The following is a 23,250-nucleotide window of genomic DNA, read 5'->3' as shown; positions in this document are numbered from 1 at the left end:
TGCTGATTTTGTAACAAAAAAATGTCAACTTCCCACTCTCAATCACAAAAAGGATTTTTTACAAAGTAAATGCTGTAAACTACTTGAGTAGTGAGAAATTAACATCCTGCACACCTCAGATCAGCCCCAATTCCGGCAACTTCACACCTCGGATCAGCCCCAATTGATGCACCTTCACACCTCAGATCACCGTCCCCCCTGTAAATCTGTTTCACTACTGTATCCCCCTGCACATCTGCTCCACCACTGTACTACCCTGCACATCTGTCCCACTACTGTAACCCCCTTTCTCATCTGCCCCACCAATGTACCCCCTTTGTCATCTGCCCCACCACTGTAACCCCCTGCACATCTTCCCCACCACTGTACTGCCCTGCGCATCTGCCCCACCACTGTAACCCCCTGCACATCTTGCCCACCACTGTACTGCCCTGCACATCTGCCCCATCACTGTAACCCCCTGTACATCTGCCCCACCACTGTACCACCCTGCTCTTCTGTTAAACCACTGTAACCCCCTGCTCATCTGCCCCACCAATGTTCCCCCTTCTCATCTGTCCGACCACTGTACCTCCCTGCACATCTGTGCCACCACCATACCCCCATGCTCGTCTGTCTTACCACTGAAACATGTTCTCATCTGTCCTAACACTGAACTTATCTGCTCATCTGCTCCACCGCTGTAACCCTCTTTCTCATCTGCCCCACCACTGTACCTCCTGCACATCTGTCCCACCTCTGTTCCACCTGTTCTTCTGCCCCACCACTGTAACCCCCTGCTCATGTGTTCCACCTATGTACCTCCTTTCTCCTCTGCACCCCTCTGAACATTTGTCCCATCTCTGTACCCCCCTGCTCCTCTAGCCCACCGCTGTAACCCCCTGCTCATCTGTCCCACCAATGTAACTTCTTTCTCCTGTGCACCCCTCTGCACATCTGCTCCACCTCTGTACCCCCCTGCTCTTCTGCCCCATTGCTGTAACCCCCTGCTCATCTGTCCCACCAATGTACCTCCTTTCGCCTCTGCCCCGCCAATGTACCCCCTTGTACATTTGTCCCACCACTGTACCCCCTTCCTCTTCTGTCCCACCATTGTAACCCTGCTGCTCATCTGCCCCATCAATGTACCCCTTTTCTCATCTGCCCCACCACTGTACCTCCCTGCACATCTGCTCCACCATCATATCTCCATGCTCTTCTGTCTCACTACTGAATCACCTTCTCATCCGTCCTAACACTGAACCCATCTGCTCATCTGCCCCACTACTGTAACCCACTTTCTCATCTGCCCCACCAATGTACTTCCTGCATAATTGTTCCACCACTGAACCCCCTTCTCATCTCGCACAACACTGAACCCCCTTCTCATCTGGCCCAGCACTGAACCCCCTTGCTTCTTCCGCCCCATCACTGTACCCCCCTGCTCTTCTGTCACACTGTTGAGGCCCCTTCTCATCTCTTCCACCACTGTACCACCCTGCATATCTGCCCCACTGCTGTACTCTCCTGCTCTTCTGTCCCACCTCTGAACCCCTCCTGCTCATTTTCCCCACTGCTGTACCCTGCCAGTGACATTTATACAGTAATCAGTGGCTATTTTTAGCTCTGATCGCTGTATAAATGTCACTGGTCCCAAAAAAGTTTCAAAAGTGTCTGATCTGTCCACCGCAATGTCGCAGTCCTGATAAAAATTACCGCCATTGCTAGTAAAAAAAAAAAATAAAAATGCCATAAATATATCCCCTATTTTGTAGACGTTATAAATTTTGCGCAAACCAATCAATATATGCTTATTGCGATTTTACCAAAAATATGTAAAAGAATAAATATTGGCCTAAACTGATCAAGAAATTTGTTTTTTTCGGGGGATATTTATTATAGCAAAAAGTGAAAAATATTGTTTTTTTTTCAAAATTGTCAGTCTTTTTTTGTTTATAGCACAAAAAATAAAAACCACAGAGGTGATCAAATACCACCAAAAAAAATCTCTATTTGTGGGAAAAAAAGGACAGAAATTTTGTTTCTGTACAACGTTGTATGACCGAGCAATTGTCAGTTAAAATGACGCAGTGCCATATTGCAAAAAATGGCCTGGTCACTAAGGGGGTAAATCTTTCCGGTCCTTAAGTGGTTAATACACTATATTGCCAAAAGTATTGGGAGATCTGCCTATACACGCCCATGAACTTTAATGGCATCTGCCCCACTGCTGTACTCTCCTGCTCTTCTGTCCCACCTCTGAACCCCTCCTGCTCATTTTCCCCACTGCTTTACCCCAGCCTGCTCATCTGCTCCACTGCTGTACCCTCTTTTCATCTATGATGTATGTGATATGCAGAGTGGTGAAAGGAAGCAGAGATGAGACACATCTACCTGTCTTGGCACACTCATCATGTTTATCCAACTCTCGCATCCAGCCCACATGCTTTTATGTGATGTATGTGATGTCAAATAGAAGCATCTGGAATGGATGCACAATAATGTGCTCAGGTCAGGGGCTTTTTCTGAAAGCAGTGGGCCTGTGTGCAGGATTATAAATTGGGCCCCCGCAGCTGAGTGCGGCAGCAAAAGTTGGGTGTGATTTTCATTGCGCTGAATACTGGCTGTGGCTTAAACGGACACAAAGTGCAGAGGGGTTCAGTAGTAACTGACTTAAAGGTTCAGGAAAAATTTCAACAAAGTTCCCAGAAGCTCAAAAGTAATTCCACAAACTGTCACCTGATTGTGGTTCTCAATAACAGTGAAATCCCTTCTTTCTGAGATCCAGTGCAGCAGTGCCACCTTGCCACAGTATATATAAGGTATACAGTCGGCAAGTGGTTAATCAGTTACAGCACTATTTTTGTTTTTTCTTTTAGGATAAATGGTTTAAATAAATGAATAAAATAAAACCAGTGTAAGCATCCCTGTCAGTGTTAAATGGTTTGTCTCAACCCTCTAATGTTTGCTTAGCTTGGTCTGATAATGAAAGTTGAAAAAAATAACAGACCTCCTGGCCAGATCACAAGGCGAAAACAAAAGAAAAAAAGCCTAACAAATGAAAACAAATGCAGCCACCCCCATGTAAAAATTCACAAGCTGCAATATATTTATTATATAATATATTTTTGTCTTTGTGTTTAACATCCAAGTACCCTGCTATTTTTAGAGTTAAAGGCTGTCGGATGGGACAAGTAACCACTTATGCCGCGTACACACGGTCGGACTTTTCGTCTACAAAAGTCCGACAGCCTGTCCGACAGACTTCCGGCGGACTTTCGGCGGACTTGCAGCAGACTTTCTAACGAACGGACTTGCCTACACACGACCACACAAAAGTCCGACGGATTCGTACGTGATGACGTACACCGGACTAAAATAAGGAAGTTCATAGCCAGTAGCCAATAGCTGCCCTAGCATGGGTTTTTGTCCGTCGGACTAGCACACAGACGAGCGGATTTCGGGGTCCGTCGTAGTTACGACGTAAAGATTTGAAGCATGTTTCAAATCTAAAGTCCGTCGGATTTGAGGCTGAAAAAGTCTGCTGAAAGTCCGGAGAAGCCCACACACGATCGGATTACCAGCCAGCTTTAGTCCGTCGGCGTCCGTTGGACTTTTGTAGACGAAAAGTCCGACCGTGTGTACGCGGCATTATAGTGCCGTTCAAGGTGTTCTGCTGGTAAAAAAAAAGTTTCACAGCAATGCAAGTGTGCAGGCTGTCTTATGCTTGATACAGAAAGCATAAGGGGATGAGAGACACCACACACCGCTCTCTCAACAGGTGGAAATGAATGTGATTGGCCTCAAACTTGAACTCCTCCTAAGCCGCACCCCTCTAGCAGAAGGTCAAAGCTGAGGCCATTCACATTCCTCTCTACCTGTTGAGCTAATGGTGTGAGATGGGACAGGTAGTTCCAAACAGAAACAATACTTCTAAGTTCTCCTCATTTCACCTAGCAAATTCCTGTTCTCTACAATTCTTCTGCCTGAGCCCAGGTAGATAGACTCAGCAATCACTTCACCCTTTTGCAGCCGAGGGTTTGACACATACTCCCTGTGGCTGTAGCCGCCAGGAGTGTGTGTATATCTGACAAGCTGGCTGTCAGCTGACAGATGGAAGTGATCCGGCACATGTGCAGCCACCAGATTGCTTCTACACACCCCAGTAATGGCCTTTGCACCACGCACCATGCTTCCTGGTCTCAACTCGTCCATTGGTGGACCTGGGACGAGCATGGCGGGTGCCACCGGGTAGAGGGAAGGATGGGCAGCACAGCTTACCCTACATTTTTCTGACCTGGAAGCACCTTAATATGTCACTTCCGGGTCCCCTTATCTCTTTCCCAAGCTAGGAAGCTGATGGAACACAATCTACATTTCATCAGCTTAATTGGAGGACAGATGAGACATTAGGGGTCTTTTAGAACCTTGCCATCTCAATAAACAGAAGCTGTGACCAAAAATGCATCACATAGGGGACTTTTTGTCATCATGTAATAAAAAATAGTGTAGGATAAAAAATAAATAAATAAAAAAAGTGGTTAAAGTTACCCCCAAATACTTAAAATCTCCCCCCAAAATTTTGAGGCCTCCCACCCCCACAGACACGCATGCACAAAAGTAAATAAATGCATCAGCGGCTCCTATGCATGAGAAGGTCGATTGCCCTATACATATCGCCACGCACACCAGTGAGAAAGTTTAGCTCTGCCCATTGAAACACCCTTTTCTTTCTTTTGGGCTTTTAATGTGATGGGTGATCCTACAGGCTAGCAGAAAGACTGTGAAGTTGAGAAAGGGTGAGACAGAGCTTGTCTTTACAGGAAATGGCAAGATTTGCATGTTACTTCAACAGTTTAAATAAGTGCTTATCAACAGTTTTTCCAGTCACAACACCCTTTAAAAGTGTGAAAAATATTAAGGCACCCCAGTATAAAATGTAAAAAACATAAATGTTACTTGTCATCAATGGAAAACCTGAGCCTGGGCTGATGCACAAAAATGTTGGAACATGATAGGCAGCAGCACATAGTCCATTACTGCTTATGTGCTTGGTCAGTGTCTGTGCCCCCTTACATTGGTGGTGAGTGTCTGTGCCCCCTCACATTGGTGGTCAATGTCTGTTCCTCTTTACTTGGGATGAGCCGAATACCCCCCCCCCCCCCCCCGGTTTGGTTTGCAGCAGAACATGGAGCAGAACATGCGAACATGCAAAAAATTTGTGCAAACACACAAGCACCGTTAAAGTCTATGAGACACGAACGTGAAAAATCTAAGGTGCTCATTTTAAAGGCTTATATGCAAGTTATTGCCATAAAAAGTGTATTGGGACCTGGGTACTGCCCCAGGGGACATGTATCAATGCAAAATAAGTTTTAAAAATGGCCGTTTTTTCAGGAGCAGTGATTTTAATAATGCTTAAAGTTAAACAATAAAAAAAAAATATTCCTTTAAATATCATGCCTGGGGGGTCTCCGTAGTAGCCTGTAAAATAGTGCATTTTTACCATGTTCATAACAGTACCACAGCAAAATGACATTTCTAAAGGAAGAAAATGTAATTTAAAACTGCTCATGGCTGTAATGTATTGTCGGATCCCGGCAATATAGAGAACAATAATTGAAAAAAACAGCGTGGGTTCCCTCCCAGTCCATTACTAGGCCCTTTGGGCCTAAAAAACAATAGCATGGGGGTCCCCCCAAAATCCATACCAGGCACTTCAGGTCTGGTATGGATTTTAAGGGGAACTCCACGCCAAAATAAAAAATGGCGTGGGTGTCCCCCCAAAATCCAACCAGACCCTTATCTGAGCAGGATCCAACCTGGCAGGCCGCAGGAAAAGGGGGGGATGAGAAAGCGCCCCCCTCAAACCGTACCAGGCCACATGCCCTCAACATGGGAAGGTTGCTTTGGGGTTCTCTCCAAAACACCTTGTCCCCATGTTGATGGGGACAAGGGCCTTTTCCCCACAACCCTTGCCCAGTGGTTGTGGGGGTCTGTGGGCGTGGGGCTTATCGGAATCTGGAAGCCCCCTTTATCAAAGGGGCCCCCAGACCCCCATGTGGATGGGTATCGGGTACATTGTACCCCTACTCATTCACCAAAAAAAGTGTCAAAAAAGTAAAAATGACAGGAGACAGTTTTTCCTTTATTAAAAAATAATTTAAAAAAAAGTCTCCCGCGATGTCCATCCATCTTCAATCACAGCGCGATGACCGAAAAAAAAAAATGGAAAAACTCTGCCTCGATGGGAGGCGTCCCCACGACTGCAGCCTTTTCACAATGACAGCTGTTATATAGATCTCCATTCACCAAAAAAAGTGTCAAAAAAAGCAAAAATGACAGGAGACAGTTTTTGGACAATTCCTTTATTTAAAAAAAAAAGTGTCCCGCCATGTCCATCCATCTTCAATCACAGCACCAATGGTCCAGAGAAAAAAAAAACGGAAAAACTCCACCTCAATGGGAGGTGTCGCCCGAAAAGGCTGCAGTCAGCGGGACGCCTCCCATTGAGGTGAAGTTTTTCCGTTTTTTTTTTTTCTCTGGACCGTCGGCGCTATGATAAAGGTGGATGGACATCGCAGGACACTTTCTTTTTTTGATCATGGCTCCCACAGCAGAGCGCGCTGTGATTGGCCAAAGCATGCAGGTCAGGTGCATGCTTTGGCCAATCAGCAGCTGTCAATGCACTGCGATCTTGCAGTGCATTGACGATCTTGCAGTGCATTATGGGGCATTCCGTGGGCGCTCAAATATGCCACGAATGCCCCATAATGTTCTAAATTCAATGAACAGGCGAACACCTGATTTTTGAGGCACTGGCACTGGCACTGGCAAGGGAGGAGGGGGAGAGCTGTCAAATGTAAACAATGCTGTGTTTACATTTGTGATCACTATGATTGGTCATCACAATGATAACAAAACTCAGAACCACTCAGACTGGCTCTGTGCCTTTTGCCTTTGATCTGCTGTCTAATTACACATCTAATTCACAGTTATTGTGTGCCGGTGCATGTGTTTCACTGTCTAATGACAACTAAAGACAGGCATTGTGTGTGCGTGTGGGTACCTGTGGGTGTGGTTATTGTGGGTGTGGTTATTTGCATTCTAATGACAATGTATCACAGATAATTTGTGGGGGTACCCATGATCCCTGACACCCCTGGTGAACCCAGATGGCATCCCTGGTTTATTTTCTGGATCTCCTGGCATTGAACGACATGTGGTTTTCAGTGAAATTAACCTCTCCTATGTTTTTTTTCGTCGTATGCTCCATTTGGACTGGCCAGATTTGTAACATGATTACTTTGAGACCTCGTTCACACGATATGTGCATAAAGCCTGATAGAAAAAATGCACAAATCTGACTTGCATAGGCTTGTTCATACCATGTGCAGAGATGTGCATACCTATTATGTAGGTCTCTGCAAGACCCACAGAAAACAATTGTTTTCTATGTTCCGTGTTTACACCATGTGCAGAGACATGGGTTTTTCTGAACTTGTCTCTGCAAGGGCACAAAAAAACCCCATTATTTTCTATAAAAATGTGCTGTACTAAAAAAACACATTGATTATGCTAGAGTTTTTCTAGACCTGTTTTCTTGGGAATAAAATGAGTTAAATAGTCATAATATGGAAATTCTCAGCTGAGGATACAGTAGTCACATTTAATTAAAAAGTAACAAATAAGCATCCTCATCTTTAAAGTGTGAACCAGGAGATTACATCTCCATCCTTAAAAAGACTAACAACATATCCTAACTAGAGCTGACATTTCCTTTTTATATCTCACAATGGATGAGGAGAGAGCATGCTGAAGGGGATAAGGAATTCCAGTCAGAACGATACAATAATAACCTGAATCCTTGCTGACTTTTATCAAGCTCTTGAGGAAATGCTGTCAAGTTAAAAACTGATTACTTTTCACAGGTTTTATAGCCTAAAGTACAATTCCTTGTATTGAATACAAATAATCATGGTCTTTGGAACTATATTAAACTGTAGTTATTTTGTTTGACATGTCATAAATGGATAATAGACTGGTCATATTACATTTCTTTAATGCAAAAGCTGTCTTACCTGTCTACTTGAACTTCTGCGTCCCTCTTTTCCGCTTGGCAATGTCCATCTCCATTTAAGTCTTTCCGTGCCTTCTGTAACATATTCACTACAGGCTCAATCTCTTTCAGGATGTCATTGCTTTCTGCACCCCCATTAAGGCAAGGACTTATGCTGATGTCATCTCCTTTGACTTCATCAAGCCCATTTAAGTGAAGAAGATGGTGGACTTCCTGCCAAGAAGAGCCTGCTGAGCTTGTGGCACTGTCCACCATGCTTTGCTGTTCTTTGCTACACAGGCTCTGACTGGACAGATCACTTGACTTGGACTTGGGGCACAAAGGTCTAGTGACTCTAATGGTCTTAGTTGTTCCTTCTCCAGTAAACGTGGTTTCCAGGTGGGTTGTGAAGCCCTCGGGACCTCTGAGAATGAGTATGACAAATGTCTCTGAGGGGATACTGCGCAAAATTTCCAGGGCAGATTCATAGCTGGCATCTACAAGTGGCCTGTCATTCACTGCTAATAATATGTCACCTACCTGCACCAGCCCACTTTGCTCTGCTGCCCCACCTCGAATTAAATCAGAAATGATCACAGGGGGCTTGTTCCGTCTTTGTTTGACGAGGAACCCGAGGCCACCAACTTTTCGCTTGTAGAGGCGTACCGAGATAACATTCGGTTGCAGCTGTTTAACACTGAATTCATATTCCTCCATGACAATGCTCTTCACAGTCTGAGGGGAACTATTGAATTTGTTATGACGGTTTTGACAGTTTCCTTGGCTAAATATAACAGGGATAATCTGAATATTTCTGAAACAGAGTTTGCAAAACAAGCAGATTCCTTGGATGTTTTAGGAGCCCTGCTACAAATGTTTCAGATTTGGATAACTTGCAATGTTTCTTAGATAAACTTAGCTTGACTTCACCTATTTCATGCTTTGGTCCTATTTTCAGGACTCTCACTGTGCAAGCAGCCTATAATTCTGAGGTTTCCCAGGTAACAGTAAATCCAAACAAACTTCAAGTCTGTTGATATGTCAGGCAGGCTCCTAATAACAGTTCATTTATAGACAGCTAGTATCCTAATTCTCAGGCATCTCTGAAGTGGCATGTCCAGGCTCCATCTGGATTTTTGGTAGCTGCAGAAATACAAATAATTTATTTATTAGAATCTGATACCAAAATGCACTGTATAATATCACTTCTGAATCACATGGCTTTAAAGATTGAAATGGCAATGCTGAATTGACATCTCATATAATATGTAAAAACACAAAATATACAAATAAGAAATCTTGCAGAATATAAAATAAATACTAAGAACTAGCTTAAAAAGGGGCTACAAGAAAATGGTGACGGTAAACCACTATATAAACACTAGGAAATTTGTCAGCCAATCACATCTCCCCAAGGAAGTCACGAGGAGTGACAAAACTAGTTGGAGGGATATAAGAAGCTGACGAATGTAGAACCAGGAAGCATCGTTCTGAGTGTAACAGACAGAAGGAACACTAATGTCCGGGGCTGCAGAGCCGGTTGAGAGGTGACATATCTGTTTTAGCACTGCTGGTGCAAGTATAATACACACAGGCTTGTTTTTAAGTTTCGAAATGTGAGTGCACATTTGTTATGACCCTTTTGAATATAATACATTTAAAAAAAAAAACGATAAAGCACTATTGCCAGATCTGATTGCTTTGCATGTGGTCGATGGAGTTCACGATCAGCAGGAAGGAGGCTTAACTCTTAAATTGATGGGACTGGAGTTTACGGGCAGCTTATAAGGAGAAGGAATATCATGAGGAGCATTTCAAAGGAACAATCATTTCCAAAGGCACATTTAATAAGCCTATAAGGTGAGGGCATACCAGGTGGAGGGATCACTAGGAGAAACACATATACTGGTGGATAATTGTGGAGAGAGCAATTTACTTATTATGCATATAATGGACTGGCACAATATTTTCACCATTGTTTGGTTCATATAAGGACACCTATGGACAATAATTTTTGGACAATAATAACTTTAATATTTGTCAAATTATTTGATTTATATAAGAACACAAAATGCAATATGCAAATTTTCACAATGTGTATTTATATATTGTTTACTGTTTGCACTATATATCCCTTAAGGGATATCTGTATATTTAGCACTGCACTTATTTTGAATTTTTAAATTAAAAAGGGCAGTATCTTTACATAACTGCATTATGGATTGGGTATAGAATAAAAGGTAGCATTAGGAACCCTGCACTTCTCTGTGCATCTGCTGAGAGGCTCGTCTCTGCCCCCATATCATATCAGCAGTCGGCAGCCTAGAGGAGGACAGAACTCAGCAACCCCTTGTCTCCGCCTCCACCGGTCTCAGAATTCAGCAGACCCTGGCAGCTGAATCGAATGCAGAGGCAATGATTTAAAATGATAAAGTGTAGATACAGTTATATAGCCTTACCGATACAACGGTCCTTTTAAGGAAAACATGATGCTGATGTTTCCCATGATGAAATTGAGATTGACACCCCTGCCTTACATATAACCAGTAAAGTGACTAAGCTCAGGTGATACACATAAATTAAACAAATCCTCTTGCCTATGTTTTACCTGTTTATCTGCAGCCCTTAATTTTCTATATTTATTTAAGAGGTCCAGAATTTACACAGAGCAGAGGTAATGGACACACCCCCTCTACACAAGCTCATAGGGAAACATGCACAACTAAGGCTGTAATTCACAAGCTGTGTACTGGAGCTTACCTAGCCCGACTCCTTTGGAGTCGGCACAGCCTGTCAAAAATGACTCATGCAGATAGCATAGGAACCAGACTGTAGACAGAAATCACACTCAATGTTATACATTGAGGCAGGTAAACACTATAGAAGGATATGCTATGTCTATGGCAGGGTTTTACAGCCACTTTAAGGTTTTAAAGTAAAATGCAAACAACAAAAAAAACGAAAAAACAATGTGCCCGTCCTCCCAGAGCTAACTAGCAGCCCAGCACATCAGGCATGTTAGGCTGGTATCCCCATATGAATCAGCCAGGAAGCATGCAGCCCCTCTGCTATGTTGGTACCAACCCAATGCCTTTCAATATTGGCGAGGTACTTTGAGAGTAGGGAGGTTCTTCTCCCAAAGCATTGGAACCTGGAGCCCAGTAGGGGAAGCTAGCACCCCATGGAGGAAGCAAGTGGCACTACCTCCCTCCTTGGTGAACTGGTTGTTTGGTTTCCTTTGGACCCCTAACCAGTTCACATTAATGAGCTATGAAAGGCAGATGCAAATAAACTCTGACACCTTGCACAAAATTAGTTTGTTAATAAAATTTAACTAATATTTACCTTCCAGGTTCCAGCAGTGTCCGATAGTTTCCCATAGACAGACAACTATATTTTTAGGAGTGCTGTAAATTTGTGTATAAATATATATATTTTTTCTACCTTGAAATGCACACATGTGCGTTAAGACCACGACAGAACACTTCAGAGATAGTTTTCCATAATAATAGGCTTTTGCTTTCCTCCCCATCTCTCTCACACCGAGAATCTTGCAGAGAAGCATTTGCGTAGATAATATACAAGTGGATCCTGCTGACAATTTTAGCATCACAGAATTCTATCATGTGAGGGAGTTTTGTCTCCAACACTAAAGAATATTTCTGATGTCAGCTCACAGTGCACAAATAGTGTAGCACAGACCTAATTTTTATTATAACATAGTTCCTGGTTTTCTCTCACAGAAGTTTACAGGATGCAAGAATGGAGGATGAAGATGGCGATTGTGTAAAAACTCATTTTTTAACTTTGAATGAAATAGAGAAGAGTTAAAACGACTGCCATGTTATTTTTTGCTGCTTGTGTAACACGGGAAATTCCCCCTATACTTCCTGTTCCAGAGAGCCAACAGGAAGTTAAAGGAACTGTCCCAAAATGAGGAAGATTTACCTTTTAGACAGCTGTCCTAGTAAAATGTCTCCTTATCCCGTTTTGGGGACAACTCTAACATTTTGGATTTCCTCTGAATTTCTTTATCAGTGACAAATGGCAGTACAAATAGAGGGTTGAATTATCTCAAACGAAGAAACCTCTCTGATTCACTAAATAATTACAGAAGGAGTTGAATGATTCTTATAGGGTTGCCCACTTTACAAAAAAAAATGAAAAGGGTCCTTTTGGGGAAACAAGACTCATCTGTAACTATAAAGCTCTCCATATTAGGGAAACTGAACAATGAGGAAAGACTCGGGGTCCAATTCTCTGATTGTTTCTGCCTGGTTACATTGTAACTGTAAAGACTGTAAAATGATTGTAAAGTAATTTTTATTTAAAATAACAAACATGTTATACTTACCTGCTCTGTGCAATAGAATTGAACAGAGCTGCCCCAATCCTCTTCTTCTGGGGTCACCTGCCGGCTCTCCTGGCTCCTCTTCTCAGTGTGCCACCATAGGAAGTCGCTGGTGGCACACATGCAGGCTCAATCCAATGCCATGCTGCCTGCATCCATAGACACATACAGTACAGCATGGCCTGGCCCCACCCCCTGCTATCTTTTTACAGAATTTGACTAACAGCAGCAGGAGCCAATGGCTCCCACTGCCTCAGTAAAGCATGTGAAAGTGGGGAGAGCCGCTACAGATGAGCACAGCATTGGATTGCGTGAGGAGGTAAGTATAAGGAGAGGTGAGGAGGCGATGCAAGTACTGGAACATTTTTTTACCTTAATGGAGGGGATGCATTAAGGTAGAAAATGGTTAGGCTTTAGAACCAATTTAACCAATATGTTATGTTGCTCCTATTCACTATCAGTGCAATTTTTTTTTTATTGTAGTAATGGCAAATCCATTTCATTGGTTGAAAGTACAAATATAACTTTTGAATGACCTGCTGAGGACTTCATTCTGATGGGGACATGCAGAGAATTAAAACTCAGTAAGAGATAACAGAATGAATATAAATAGCAGATTGAATCAATAGCTATAGATAACATCTCAATTATAAGGGCATCTAACTGGAGAAACAATGCATGCCAAGATGCCTGAATTTAAAAAAGCATTAAAAAAGCATTGTTGCTAACTTTTCTGTGCTTCATAACAAAACAACTTGATGATGCAACAAAAAGGATTAATATATTGTTGTATTTCATGGCTTAATGTGGCCATGTGGCCTTATTAAGTCAATGATGTCACGGCCATGTGGCCATATTACAAATAAGGAGAAAACGCGCTGAAATGAAAAAAACTAAAATAGTGAAGAAAGCTGCTTGCAAAAACAGTCAGATAAACTGTATAGTAAAATATAAAACATGTGGCCATATTAAGTCAATGATGTTTTTGCAGCCAGGAGGCTGAACTGTAGTTTTATCTCCCTCCTCCCCCCCCCCCCCGGCTGCCCACCAGAATCTAACATTACAGCCTAACAGGACCGTACACTTTGAATTTCAACTTGGGCTGTACACATAGCAAATTTAATTTGGGCTGCAAAGTTTGTCAGACGACACTCTTGTCAAATTCACCCATTGAGATCAGTAGGGCTACAATGCAATTGCGAGCTGAACTTTTGGCTCTCAGTTGCAGTGCGGTCCCACAATGTAAAATTAATTGCACTTCCACATTAAAAAAAAAAAAGGAAAAGGAAAACTGGTGTCAGGAAGTGTCAGTAGCAGCTACTGCTTTAATTACTGCCTGTCTAAGTTTATGTAAAGCCAAACATTTTTTTTTATTTTGGTTAGCATATGGAATGGTTTTATAACGTCATTCTTTTTTTTTTTTTTTGCCATCTGTGTCCCATTGAAAAAATATCACTTCACTTCTACATACAACAGGAAGTGCGGTGTATTCTCTCAAAAGAGAAATCCGATTTGCTCTGTTGACAACTCTTCCCTACTCTATCCAAAACCAAAAGAAAGGTTTTGGCTTTTGTTACACTTTAACAAAAGTCAGATTTTATGTATTTATTTAAATATAATAGAAATGAGAATGTTGGCCTGATCTGCCTTTCTGGGCCATAATGATGGCTTATGCACCAACTGCCAAAACTCCAGCTATTAGGAGCTCTGTGGCTCCTTCCTATCATATACACTTGTGTATATGAAATAATAGAGCCTGTATAGATGCGCAATGTGTAGGAAAACAAGCTCTTGTAACCTCCATGAAAAGTCTGTTTGACTTGGTGATGATGTAGGATCACAATTGGGAGCCAGAGTAAGTATTGTCACCCTTTAACAGAATGTATTCCATATAGATCTTAGACAGGATCACCAGGTATTAGTTTAATGAAGGCTGCAGCGTTAGGAACATTGAAAATGACTCTAACATGTTAACACTTATATGAGATTTTAGTGCTTAGATCAACATATACATTAATATATTAATACATTAATTAAGACATTAATTGTTTGAAATGGGCAATATAAACCCCGATGGATTGTGGTCATTGCACTGCATTAAGGGGACAAGAAAGGAACAGATGGCTAGACAAAATGAAGGGCAGAAAATACAAAAAAAGTGATTAAAATGTAGAGATAGGAGGAAACAGATATAGCAGCATGGTAAAAAGACACCCAAAAGTGGAACTTCCGCTTTAAGCACTCCTCGCCTTCTGACATGCCACATCTGGTATGTCATTTTTTTTTGGGGGGGGTGGGTACTTAGTTTAGAGTGGGACTTCCTGTCCCACTTCCTCTTTCCTGTTCTTGGCCGCCTAGGCAACTCCTCCTTTCCCCCTAGGCTGCCCCTCCCTCTCTGCAATCTTCTGGGACACATGACAGGTCCCAGAAGATTGCCTGGCCACTAGCAGAGCGCAGTGCGACTCGCGCATGCGCAGTGCACGCCGGCTGTGAAGCCAAAAGCTGTCACGGCCGGATGCCCACAGTGGCTATGACAGCGCCGGTGGAGAGGAGGGGGAGAGGAGCGAGGCTCCGGGTGGCTGCATCGCTGGAGCACAGGTGAGTGTCTGTTTATTAAAAGTCAGCAGCTACACTTTTTGTAGCTGCTGACTTTTATTAAAGAAAAAGACGCGTGGAACTCAGCTTTAAAAAGGAGAAAAAAAAGTACATAAAGACTGAAGCGAGATATGGAGTGAGGGAGTGGTTGGGACTGAGGCCTTAAAGTCAAACTTCAGAATGGACAAACTCTCCTCCCTCCATACCCTGAAGCATCCCTTGTTATCTAAAAGCTGACCCCCCCCCCCCCCCCAAGAAAAAAACTCATAGTTTTTTCTGGTACATTCGTGTGACATCCCTGTGTTCTCTTTTTCCTGCAGCAATGGTCCTCTATGATGCAGAGAATAGTGTCACATGACAGGGGTGTTGTTCTCTTCATATATCCCCTGCTCAGGGGGTGTAAAAAGGTAGTGGGTTGAATGACGCTGTACATCACTTAACACAGAAGAGGAGAAGTAACTGGTTCTAGAGGAGGATAAGAGGTACCTCACTGGAGTGTAGAGAGAGTAATTGCTGCTTTGGGACCTTTTTTAGGCAGACGTTAACAGTTTCATATACGTAGGTTGCAAAAAGACACATATTCACAGAGCTCACCTAAAAGATAATATTAAAAACCTGCATCCTCAGATCCCCAAACCTGCAATTAATCCAGGGGAAGACAATAAAAGTCCATAAATGCATCATGCAATGTTCTTTAATAGTTAAATAATTCCTTTCTGATCCCCTTGTGCATTTAGGAATGACCTAATCAACACTAATGCCCTGTACACACGGTCGGATTTTCCGAAGGAAAATGTGTGATAGGACCTTGTTGTCGGAAATTCTGACCGTGTGTAGGCTCCATCACACATTTTCCATCGGATTTTCCGACACACAAAGTTTGAGAGCAGGATATAAAATTTTCCGACAACAAAATCCGTTGTCGGAAATTCCGATCGTGTGTACACAAATCCGACGGACAAAGTGCCACGCATGCTCAGAATAAATAAAGAGATGAAAGCTATTGGCTACTGCCCCGTTTATAGTCCCAACGTACGTGTTTTACGTCACCGCGTTTAGAACGATCGGATTTTCCAACAACTTTGTGTGACCGTGTGTATGCAAGACAAGTTTGAGCCAACATCCGTCGGAAAAAATCCTAGAATTTCGTTGTTCGAACAAAGTCCGACCGTGTGTACGGGGCATTACACTATACTGTGGTTGATTTACTAAAGGTGAGTAGGCTGTTCACTTTGCATAAGAAGTTTTGCAAGGGAATTTTCCTCAGAGCCTAGTAAAATTTGCAAAGAATACCCAATCACATGCAAGGAAAATAGAAAAAAACTGCATTTTTGCTTGCACATGATTAGATTATGGACGTCAGCAGAGCTTCCCCTCATTCACTAAGCTCTGAGAAAAATATCCTTGCACAGTGCAACTTCCCTGGCAAAATGATCAGTCTATTTTTTTTTTAGTAAATCTACCCCACTGTGTGTGATATATTTTGGTTTTGGATGTTAAGTTATAAATTTTATTAAAGTTCAACTCTCATGTGATGAACACATGAACTGCCATTGCTGGCTTCTTTCTGAAAACACTACAGCGAATCCAAAAATTATAGCAATGAACTGAGTGGTGGTGGAAGCAGACAGCACCCATTTACAGATCTGTAAAAATGAGAGCATAACATTAACTGTTCTTTTAGTGGGCTGGACAACTTGCGGGTAGATATGATGTGAGTGTGTTCAATATGAGACTGCAGTGGCATATACCAAACTTAGGCATGAGTAAGTAAAGAGAACTGAACAGGATGAAGCTAATCAAACTGTAAAGGAACGGGAACACTGTAGTGTAAAGTTATTCTCTTATTATGCCAATTTTCTTTTCCTCTTTGTGACACTACACGTTTCTTCCACTTCTTTGATCAAAGAATTTTAGAGATCGGAGAACTGAGTAGTTTCACAGTTAATTACTGTAAATGGAAGAACCAATATTCCTTTAGCTGATAAAACTGTGCTCCCAACTAAAATATAACTTTCTATTCTAATGACAGTGGCAAAAAATAACATATTAGGGGGTTTCTGACTCCAATAACTTAATTCTTGTTTATTGTTATATTTATCTTCTACTTTTGAACATAGCCTGCCCTTGCCTAAGAAACTGTGACTAAAACCAATTCTAATAGAATCAGTAGTCTGAAAATGTATGTGAATATCAGCAACCATATTCTTTATGTACCGGGAAAACCCAATACCTTGTAAAAAAAACATATAAGTGTAGCACCCTCTACCTTTAGATAGGTGCTAGAGTAGTAGGTTTTTGTGTATACTGCCAGTACAGGTACATTTAGGCAGGCCTAGCTGTGATCTAGGCCTATTTGTTTTGATCTGGGTGCAGGGGAGTGGTTTTAGTGTAGCAGCAGGTGACTGACATGTGCCTCAGCTCTTGGGCGCCTCCTCTGTTTCCAGGGAGAAGGTTCTGGAAAAGGGGCAGGGCAGAGAGATGGAGTGACATGGGGTGAATGGGGATGCTCTGACTAATCCCCAACTAGGATTAGCAGGGGGCAGGCCTCCTATATAAACCCATGGTCAGCCTGCTGTGGAAGGAGTTGTCGGGTGGATGAACTGAATGATGGAGTGTTAGACTGTCGTGGTCTGAGGGAACCCCCTTTCTGGGGGGTGTACCTCAGGTCAGGAGGTCGGGAGCTGGGAGGGAGCCTGTCATTGAGAGGTGTCCTGGAACAGGAACTAGAAGAGGACAATTGGGAGCACTGCCAGAGAAAGTCTGCCAGCGATGCCTTCATTCATGAGGGCATCGCTACATTTTGAAGGTCCCACCGAGATCCACCTTCTAACCTGCTGGCCGTCGCCCCTAGCAATGCAGAAGAAGGGAGACTTTGCTTGTCCCTTTGCATTGAGGCTTCAAACAGGGAAAAAGACTGTGTGTTTGTCTGCAATTCAGCTTTTACAAGTGGCGTTGTCCATAGCAACTGTCTAGGATCATCAATATTGTTGTTCCTGCTACCCAGTTACCTCAACCCGTGCTGGGGCGGACATTTGTACCTATCCTGCAATCCAGTGACTGTAAAATATGTGCCGTCACCCGTCGCAACCACGGCAGGCGATCGCGCCCATGGATTACAAATATGTCCAACGCTCTGCATGGTGTGGACATTTACCACTCAATTACAGAAAACATGAACTTTACTCCAAACTCCTGCTTGACAAAAGTAAAGGTGTGTAAGAATGTCTACTGTTACCCCGGGTGAGAAAAAGCAGCTTGGGGATGCCTGCGGGCGGGACTATGTTAAGTCAGTCTTTTACAAGGATACATGGGTACAGTAGTTAACTTTATTGTTGCCATAGACAACCACTGGACAATTCACCTGCTATCAGTCCCAAGTTACTGTGGCGCAGTTCGCGCCGAGCAACATATCTGGGCAAAACCTGCTAGCATCAGCATGCCTACTAATTCCAGCTTGTCCCACAAGGGGTTACCGCAGCACTTGCAGAATGGAGCCTGCTTATCAGTTCCTCAGGCGCTGAGCATACGGAGAGTAAGGGGGCGGAGCCACACCATGGAGGAAGCTGGCACATTCCCACTACCAGCAGATACCACGAGGCAGCTGGAGATGGCAAAGGGCAATCGGCTGATGCCCACGTCGCAGTGGTTACCTGACATGCAGGAGCGGACGCTGGTAGACATTGGCGTTTGGCTGGAGATTCGCGGAGGCCTCGCCCTAGGGATGATTGAAGGAGTGGAGTGGCTGTGTCTACTCTGTCCCAAGTGTCGGATTCCAACGGCGGGAGTGACTGCTTGGGCCCGATGTGGCCATTGTGGGGAGGCACTAACCACTCTGGGACCTGTTCAGCAGGAGTCAAGGTACTACAGTGACAACCTGCTTTCAGGACTTTGCATGCCGCAGCCACGGGAGACTCAGAGGGACGGAGAGGCCCAGAGATCACCAGCCAAAGGCGGAGAGGTGTTGCGGCCTAGCGACTCCTCCACAAAGTTATTGGACAGATGTGGCGAAGAGGACACTGCCATGACTCATGGCCTGGCCAGGGGCCTGGCTACTGCACGTGCCAGTGTGCAGGAGCCGGATGACATCCCTGAAGAGCCTGCTCTAAGTCCCTTGCTGTGCCTCTCCGAAAGGAGCCCATGCTAGAGGGAGGTGTGCCTCCAGATGAGCAGGATGAGGTAAGCTGGGGCCGGGTCATAGATTGGGGTTCCCCCAGAATACTGGAAAAGTTTGGGTCTTTGGAGGGACTGTTTGAATGGTCATCCCCTGAAGAAAGTTCTGAAGAGGAGGAGTGGGAGACAGGAGGTTCCCATCCACAGAGACCCAGTGAGAGGCAGGAGAAAATACTCAGACCACAGTATGGACCCCTGTCCCTTGCAGCAGACTCTTTGAACACCAACCCTCCACTACCCAGACCAGAGCACCCACCTACAGGCAGTGGGTGGTGAGATCCCGGGATTCATGTGTCTTGCCAGGGAAGGCGAAGCCTAAAGTATTGCCAAGGTTTTCTCACTTTCAGAGGGAGATACAGGGAAGGGTTGCCCTAGAATGGGGTCTGGACTACCCATATGTCCCCTCCCAGATAATGGACATCGTGGAGAACTCCCGGGGAGAGTGGGAGGATGACCTTATGTGGGATTTCTTGTATCTTCCCAAGCCTTTTCGGGTGCCAGAAAGTGATGTCTGGGCCTGGTTCATGGACATTCTGGAGGAATGGATGCTGGGACGTGCCATTAATCAAGATCAAGTCCTGGTTGTAAAGGCGGGTCGGCCTACCAGGAGGCACTCGGTCTCTGTCAGAGAGGAGGGGGAAAGCAGGAGTAGATTGTCGAATCCATAACTTCTATGTGTAATGAGGACTGCTGTGCCGTGCAGCCACCATAGAAGCAGCCAAAAGGACTGCAGGGAAGTGGCAGAGCTGTGTGTGGTTTTCCTTTTTGACATTTCTTTTGCAGGGACAGCCTTTTCCTGCCACCCAGTGTGCCTGATGGAAGGACGGTTGATCATTGACACTTTGGGTGTACTGTCCCTGCCCACTTCTTTTGGATCCTACTGTCTGAGGAGGGGCCCCTCCTATCAGGAACAAAAGAAGGATTGTTAAAAAAAACTGTACATATATGTTTTGTTGTTCTGTTTTTAGGGTTAAGTAGTTCCCTTCTGACAGAACAAAACAAGCAGGAAATATATGTGGTGCTGATTTGATTTCTCTGCTGGAAGGATCATAACCCCCTTCCAGTAGTGATATATAGTGTACAGGTAGCATGTAAGTGTAGGATGTCATGCATTATGTCTTCTTTTAGGACCTTCAGAGATGGGATGGCTGTCCATCTCAATCGCTCCAGAGGACAAGAAATGTGTAAGTCCGTGTATTCTTCCTGCGGGAGCAATGCTCTGGCTCAAAAGTGTCAAATGTCTAGGTGCAGGGACCTGTAGCTAGAGTTGTTTAGTGATGATGTACAGTGTATATATGTGACAGAAATTGTACATATCTATTTTTGTACATAATTTATTTGTACCATAGCCCTGTCCAAGTTATTTCCCTTCCCCCATCCAAAGAATTCATGGGATGCCCTTGCTCCTGGGCCCATTTTTCACAGCTGGGTGTTGTATATGTTGTAATATGTTCACCGATTTACTACACTGGGGACCAGCTGTATTCTGGTGAGGGGTGAGTGTAGCACCTAGACATGTGCATTAGTTTTTGTCCGAATGCATTTTCGTCTGAATTTCAGGTATTTTCGTTATCGATTTAACAAACGATAACGAAAGTGCAGAATCCGAAAAGCGAAAGATCCGACATAAACAAATGCTTTATTTTTGTTTTCATTGCTACAACAGTTCGATATAGATAGGAGATTCGACATGATGATGACAATAGCGATCTGTGTCCATCAAACCTGTGGTCGAATGTGCCTAACCTTAACTCTATTAGTCCAAGATTATTCTACATAGAGAGAAAAGATTTGACATAGAGAGAAAAGATTCGACGTAGGGGAAAAAAGATAAATAAAAATAATGATGATGATGAATGTTATTGGCTGACTGTAACCAAAGAGGAGGAGCAGTAAAATAGCTAGAACTAAGTACACACGTACTTTGGCTTATGGTGTCTGTTGAAAGTTCTAAGAAGATTCGACAGAGCAGGTAAACTATACGGCGTCGTACAAGTTAGCTGCTCCGTCGAATCTTCTTTGAACATTCGACAGACACCATAAGCCTTCAATGACAGATTCAACCTTAATTTGGATTTTTGGACAAATGCAATTTTTAATGAAAAACGAAATAAATAAAAACTAATTTCGGGAGTAACTAAATAAATTTATTTTTCGGACGAAAACGAAATTCTGAAACGAAATATTTCAGTGTGCACATGTCTAGTAGCACCCTCTACCTTTAGGTAGGTGCTAGAGTAGTGGGTTTTTGTGTATACCGCCAGTACATGTAAATTTAGGCAGGCCTAGCCTGTGTGTTTTGATCTGGGGGCAGGGGAGTGGTTTTAGTGTAGCAGCAGGTGACTGACATGTGCCTCAGCTCTTGGGCGCCTCCTCTGTTTCCAGGGAAAAGGTTCTGGAAACGGGGCAAGGCAGAGAGCTGGAGTGACATGGGGTGCATGTGTGAGCGCTGACCAATCCCCAACTAGGATTGGCAGGGGGCAGGCCTCCTATATATACCCATGGTCAGCCTGCTGAGGAAAGAGTTGTCGGGTGGATGAACTGAATGATGGAGTGTTAGACTGTCGTGATCTGAGGGAACCCCCTTTCTGGAGGGGGTGTACCTCAGGTCGGGAGGTCAGGAGCTGGGAGGAATCCTCTCTCTACACGGTCATTGAGTGGTGTCCTGGAACAAGAGCTGGAAGAGGCCAGTTGGGAGCACTGCCAGAGAAAGTCATTCAGGAGGGATCCATGCCGGAGTCAGTGAGTGAAAAGCACAGTGGAAAGCTCTGGAAGAGAAATGCCATGAGTTGGATGTGGAGCCAGAGGGAGAGACTGTGGGGTTGCTGTGGAGTCAAGTCGTTGCATCCAGGAGGGCTGGCAGGATTTGCATCGGACGTGTTGGGATCAGTAGTCCACCAAGTGTCAGCACATTCATTCTTCTCATCTAAAATGGTTGCTACTACAAAAGGGGACTATAAACCCCTGCCTGTAATGGGCTATCAGGAAAACGCTAGGACTTATTCAGAGTGAGGCCTAGCCATGTGCTAATGGTGACAGGAATCTAGATTTGGACAGTAAAGTGAAGCAAGTGATCTCAAGTAGTGTGCTGGAGGAGAAGTGCAGAGGAAGAGACTGTTAGATCTAGATTCAAACTACATTATTTCCATTGATAAAGATTAATTATCTGGGCATTTTCCCCTTTTCCCCATCCAAGTTTAATCCCCTAATAAAAACAACAAAAACAAGCAAGAGACTATTCAATGTCTGGGAATGTGTGCCAAAATGGATGTCTGACCAGCAGGGTGAAATGTGTGCATGCTAGTACACGTAAGGCACCGCTACACACACACACACACACACACACACACACACACACACACACACACACACATATGTATATATATATATATATATATATATATATATATATATATATATATATATATATATATATTTATCAAACAGATGCATTGCTAATGAGGCATTGGTAGACTGGTTAAATTGTGGTAAAAACAAACCATGGGTTTTATTAGTGTATAGAGTATCATGTGCTGTGTTCTAATATGTCTAACGTGTCTAATATGACTTGTTATCAGCCCTTAGGCAATTATCCACTAATTAATAAAAAGGGGTTCCTAGACCTGTCTCTAATACCCATGACAAATCATTGTGAAAGAAGTCACCATTACGCAACCATTAGTAGCAAATGAATGGACAAGGCTGTTAATGATAAGTAGCTCACCTTCTAAATACAACTAGGCTGTTTTTTTAAAGGAGTTGAGAATTTTCACTCCAAAAATTTCTTGAATATTTATTTCAATTATTATACTATGTGAAAATGAGAAAGAGTGAGTCTGCTGGCAGGGAAGGTCGATGTAGCAGAATACAATATGAAAGACAGGGGTAACCATTGCAGTTAATGGGGCATGATAAACATTTTACTTTCTGCTGCATATTGTGAGCGCCACTGATTTTTAGGGACATGGAGGGCACAAAAAAAGAGCTGATGGCATCAGTAGGCACTTAAAGTGAAAGTATAGGCAAAATAAAAAAAGACATATATAATGTAGTCTGTCAATAGCATTAACAATTAATTTTTCTGTGTTCCCCC

At 43.5% G+C, this 23,250-nt stretch overlaps 1 protein-coding gene across 6 annotated transcripts in view; it reads right to left on the bottom strand.

Annotated features, from left to right (window-relative positions):
* The window catches only part of NOS1 (nitric oxide synthase 1), a 445,094-nt gene that overhangs the window by 115,019 nt on the left and 306,825 nt on the right, over positions 1-23,250 (bottom strand). For all 6 annotated transcript variants that reach the window (XM_073625687.1, XM_073625734.1, XM_073625724.1 and 3 more), the window contains one exon: positions 8,061-9,181. In XM_073625687.1, coding sequence (XP_073481788.1) covers positions 8,061-8,755 — 695 coding nt within the window. In that variant the 5' untranslated portion in view covers positions 8,756-9,181. The remainder of the gene's footprint in view (positions 1-8,060; positions 9,182-23,250) is intronic.

This window comes from Aquarana catesbeiana, linkage group LG01 (genome assembly GCF_042186555.1).
Source record: "Aquarana catesbeiana isolate 2022-GZ linkage group LG01, ASM4218655v1, whole genome shotgun sequence".
Taxonomy (NCBI): domain Eukaryota; kingdom Metazoa; phylum Chordata; class Amphibia; order Anura; family Ranidae; genus Aquarana; species Aquarana catesbeiana.
This window is presented reverse-complemented; position numbering and strand designations above follow the sequence as displayed.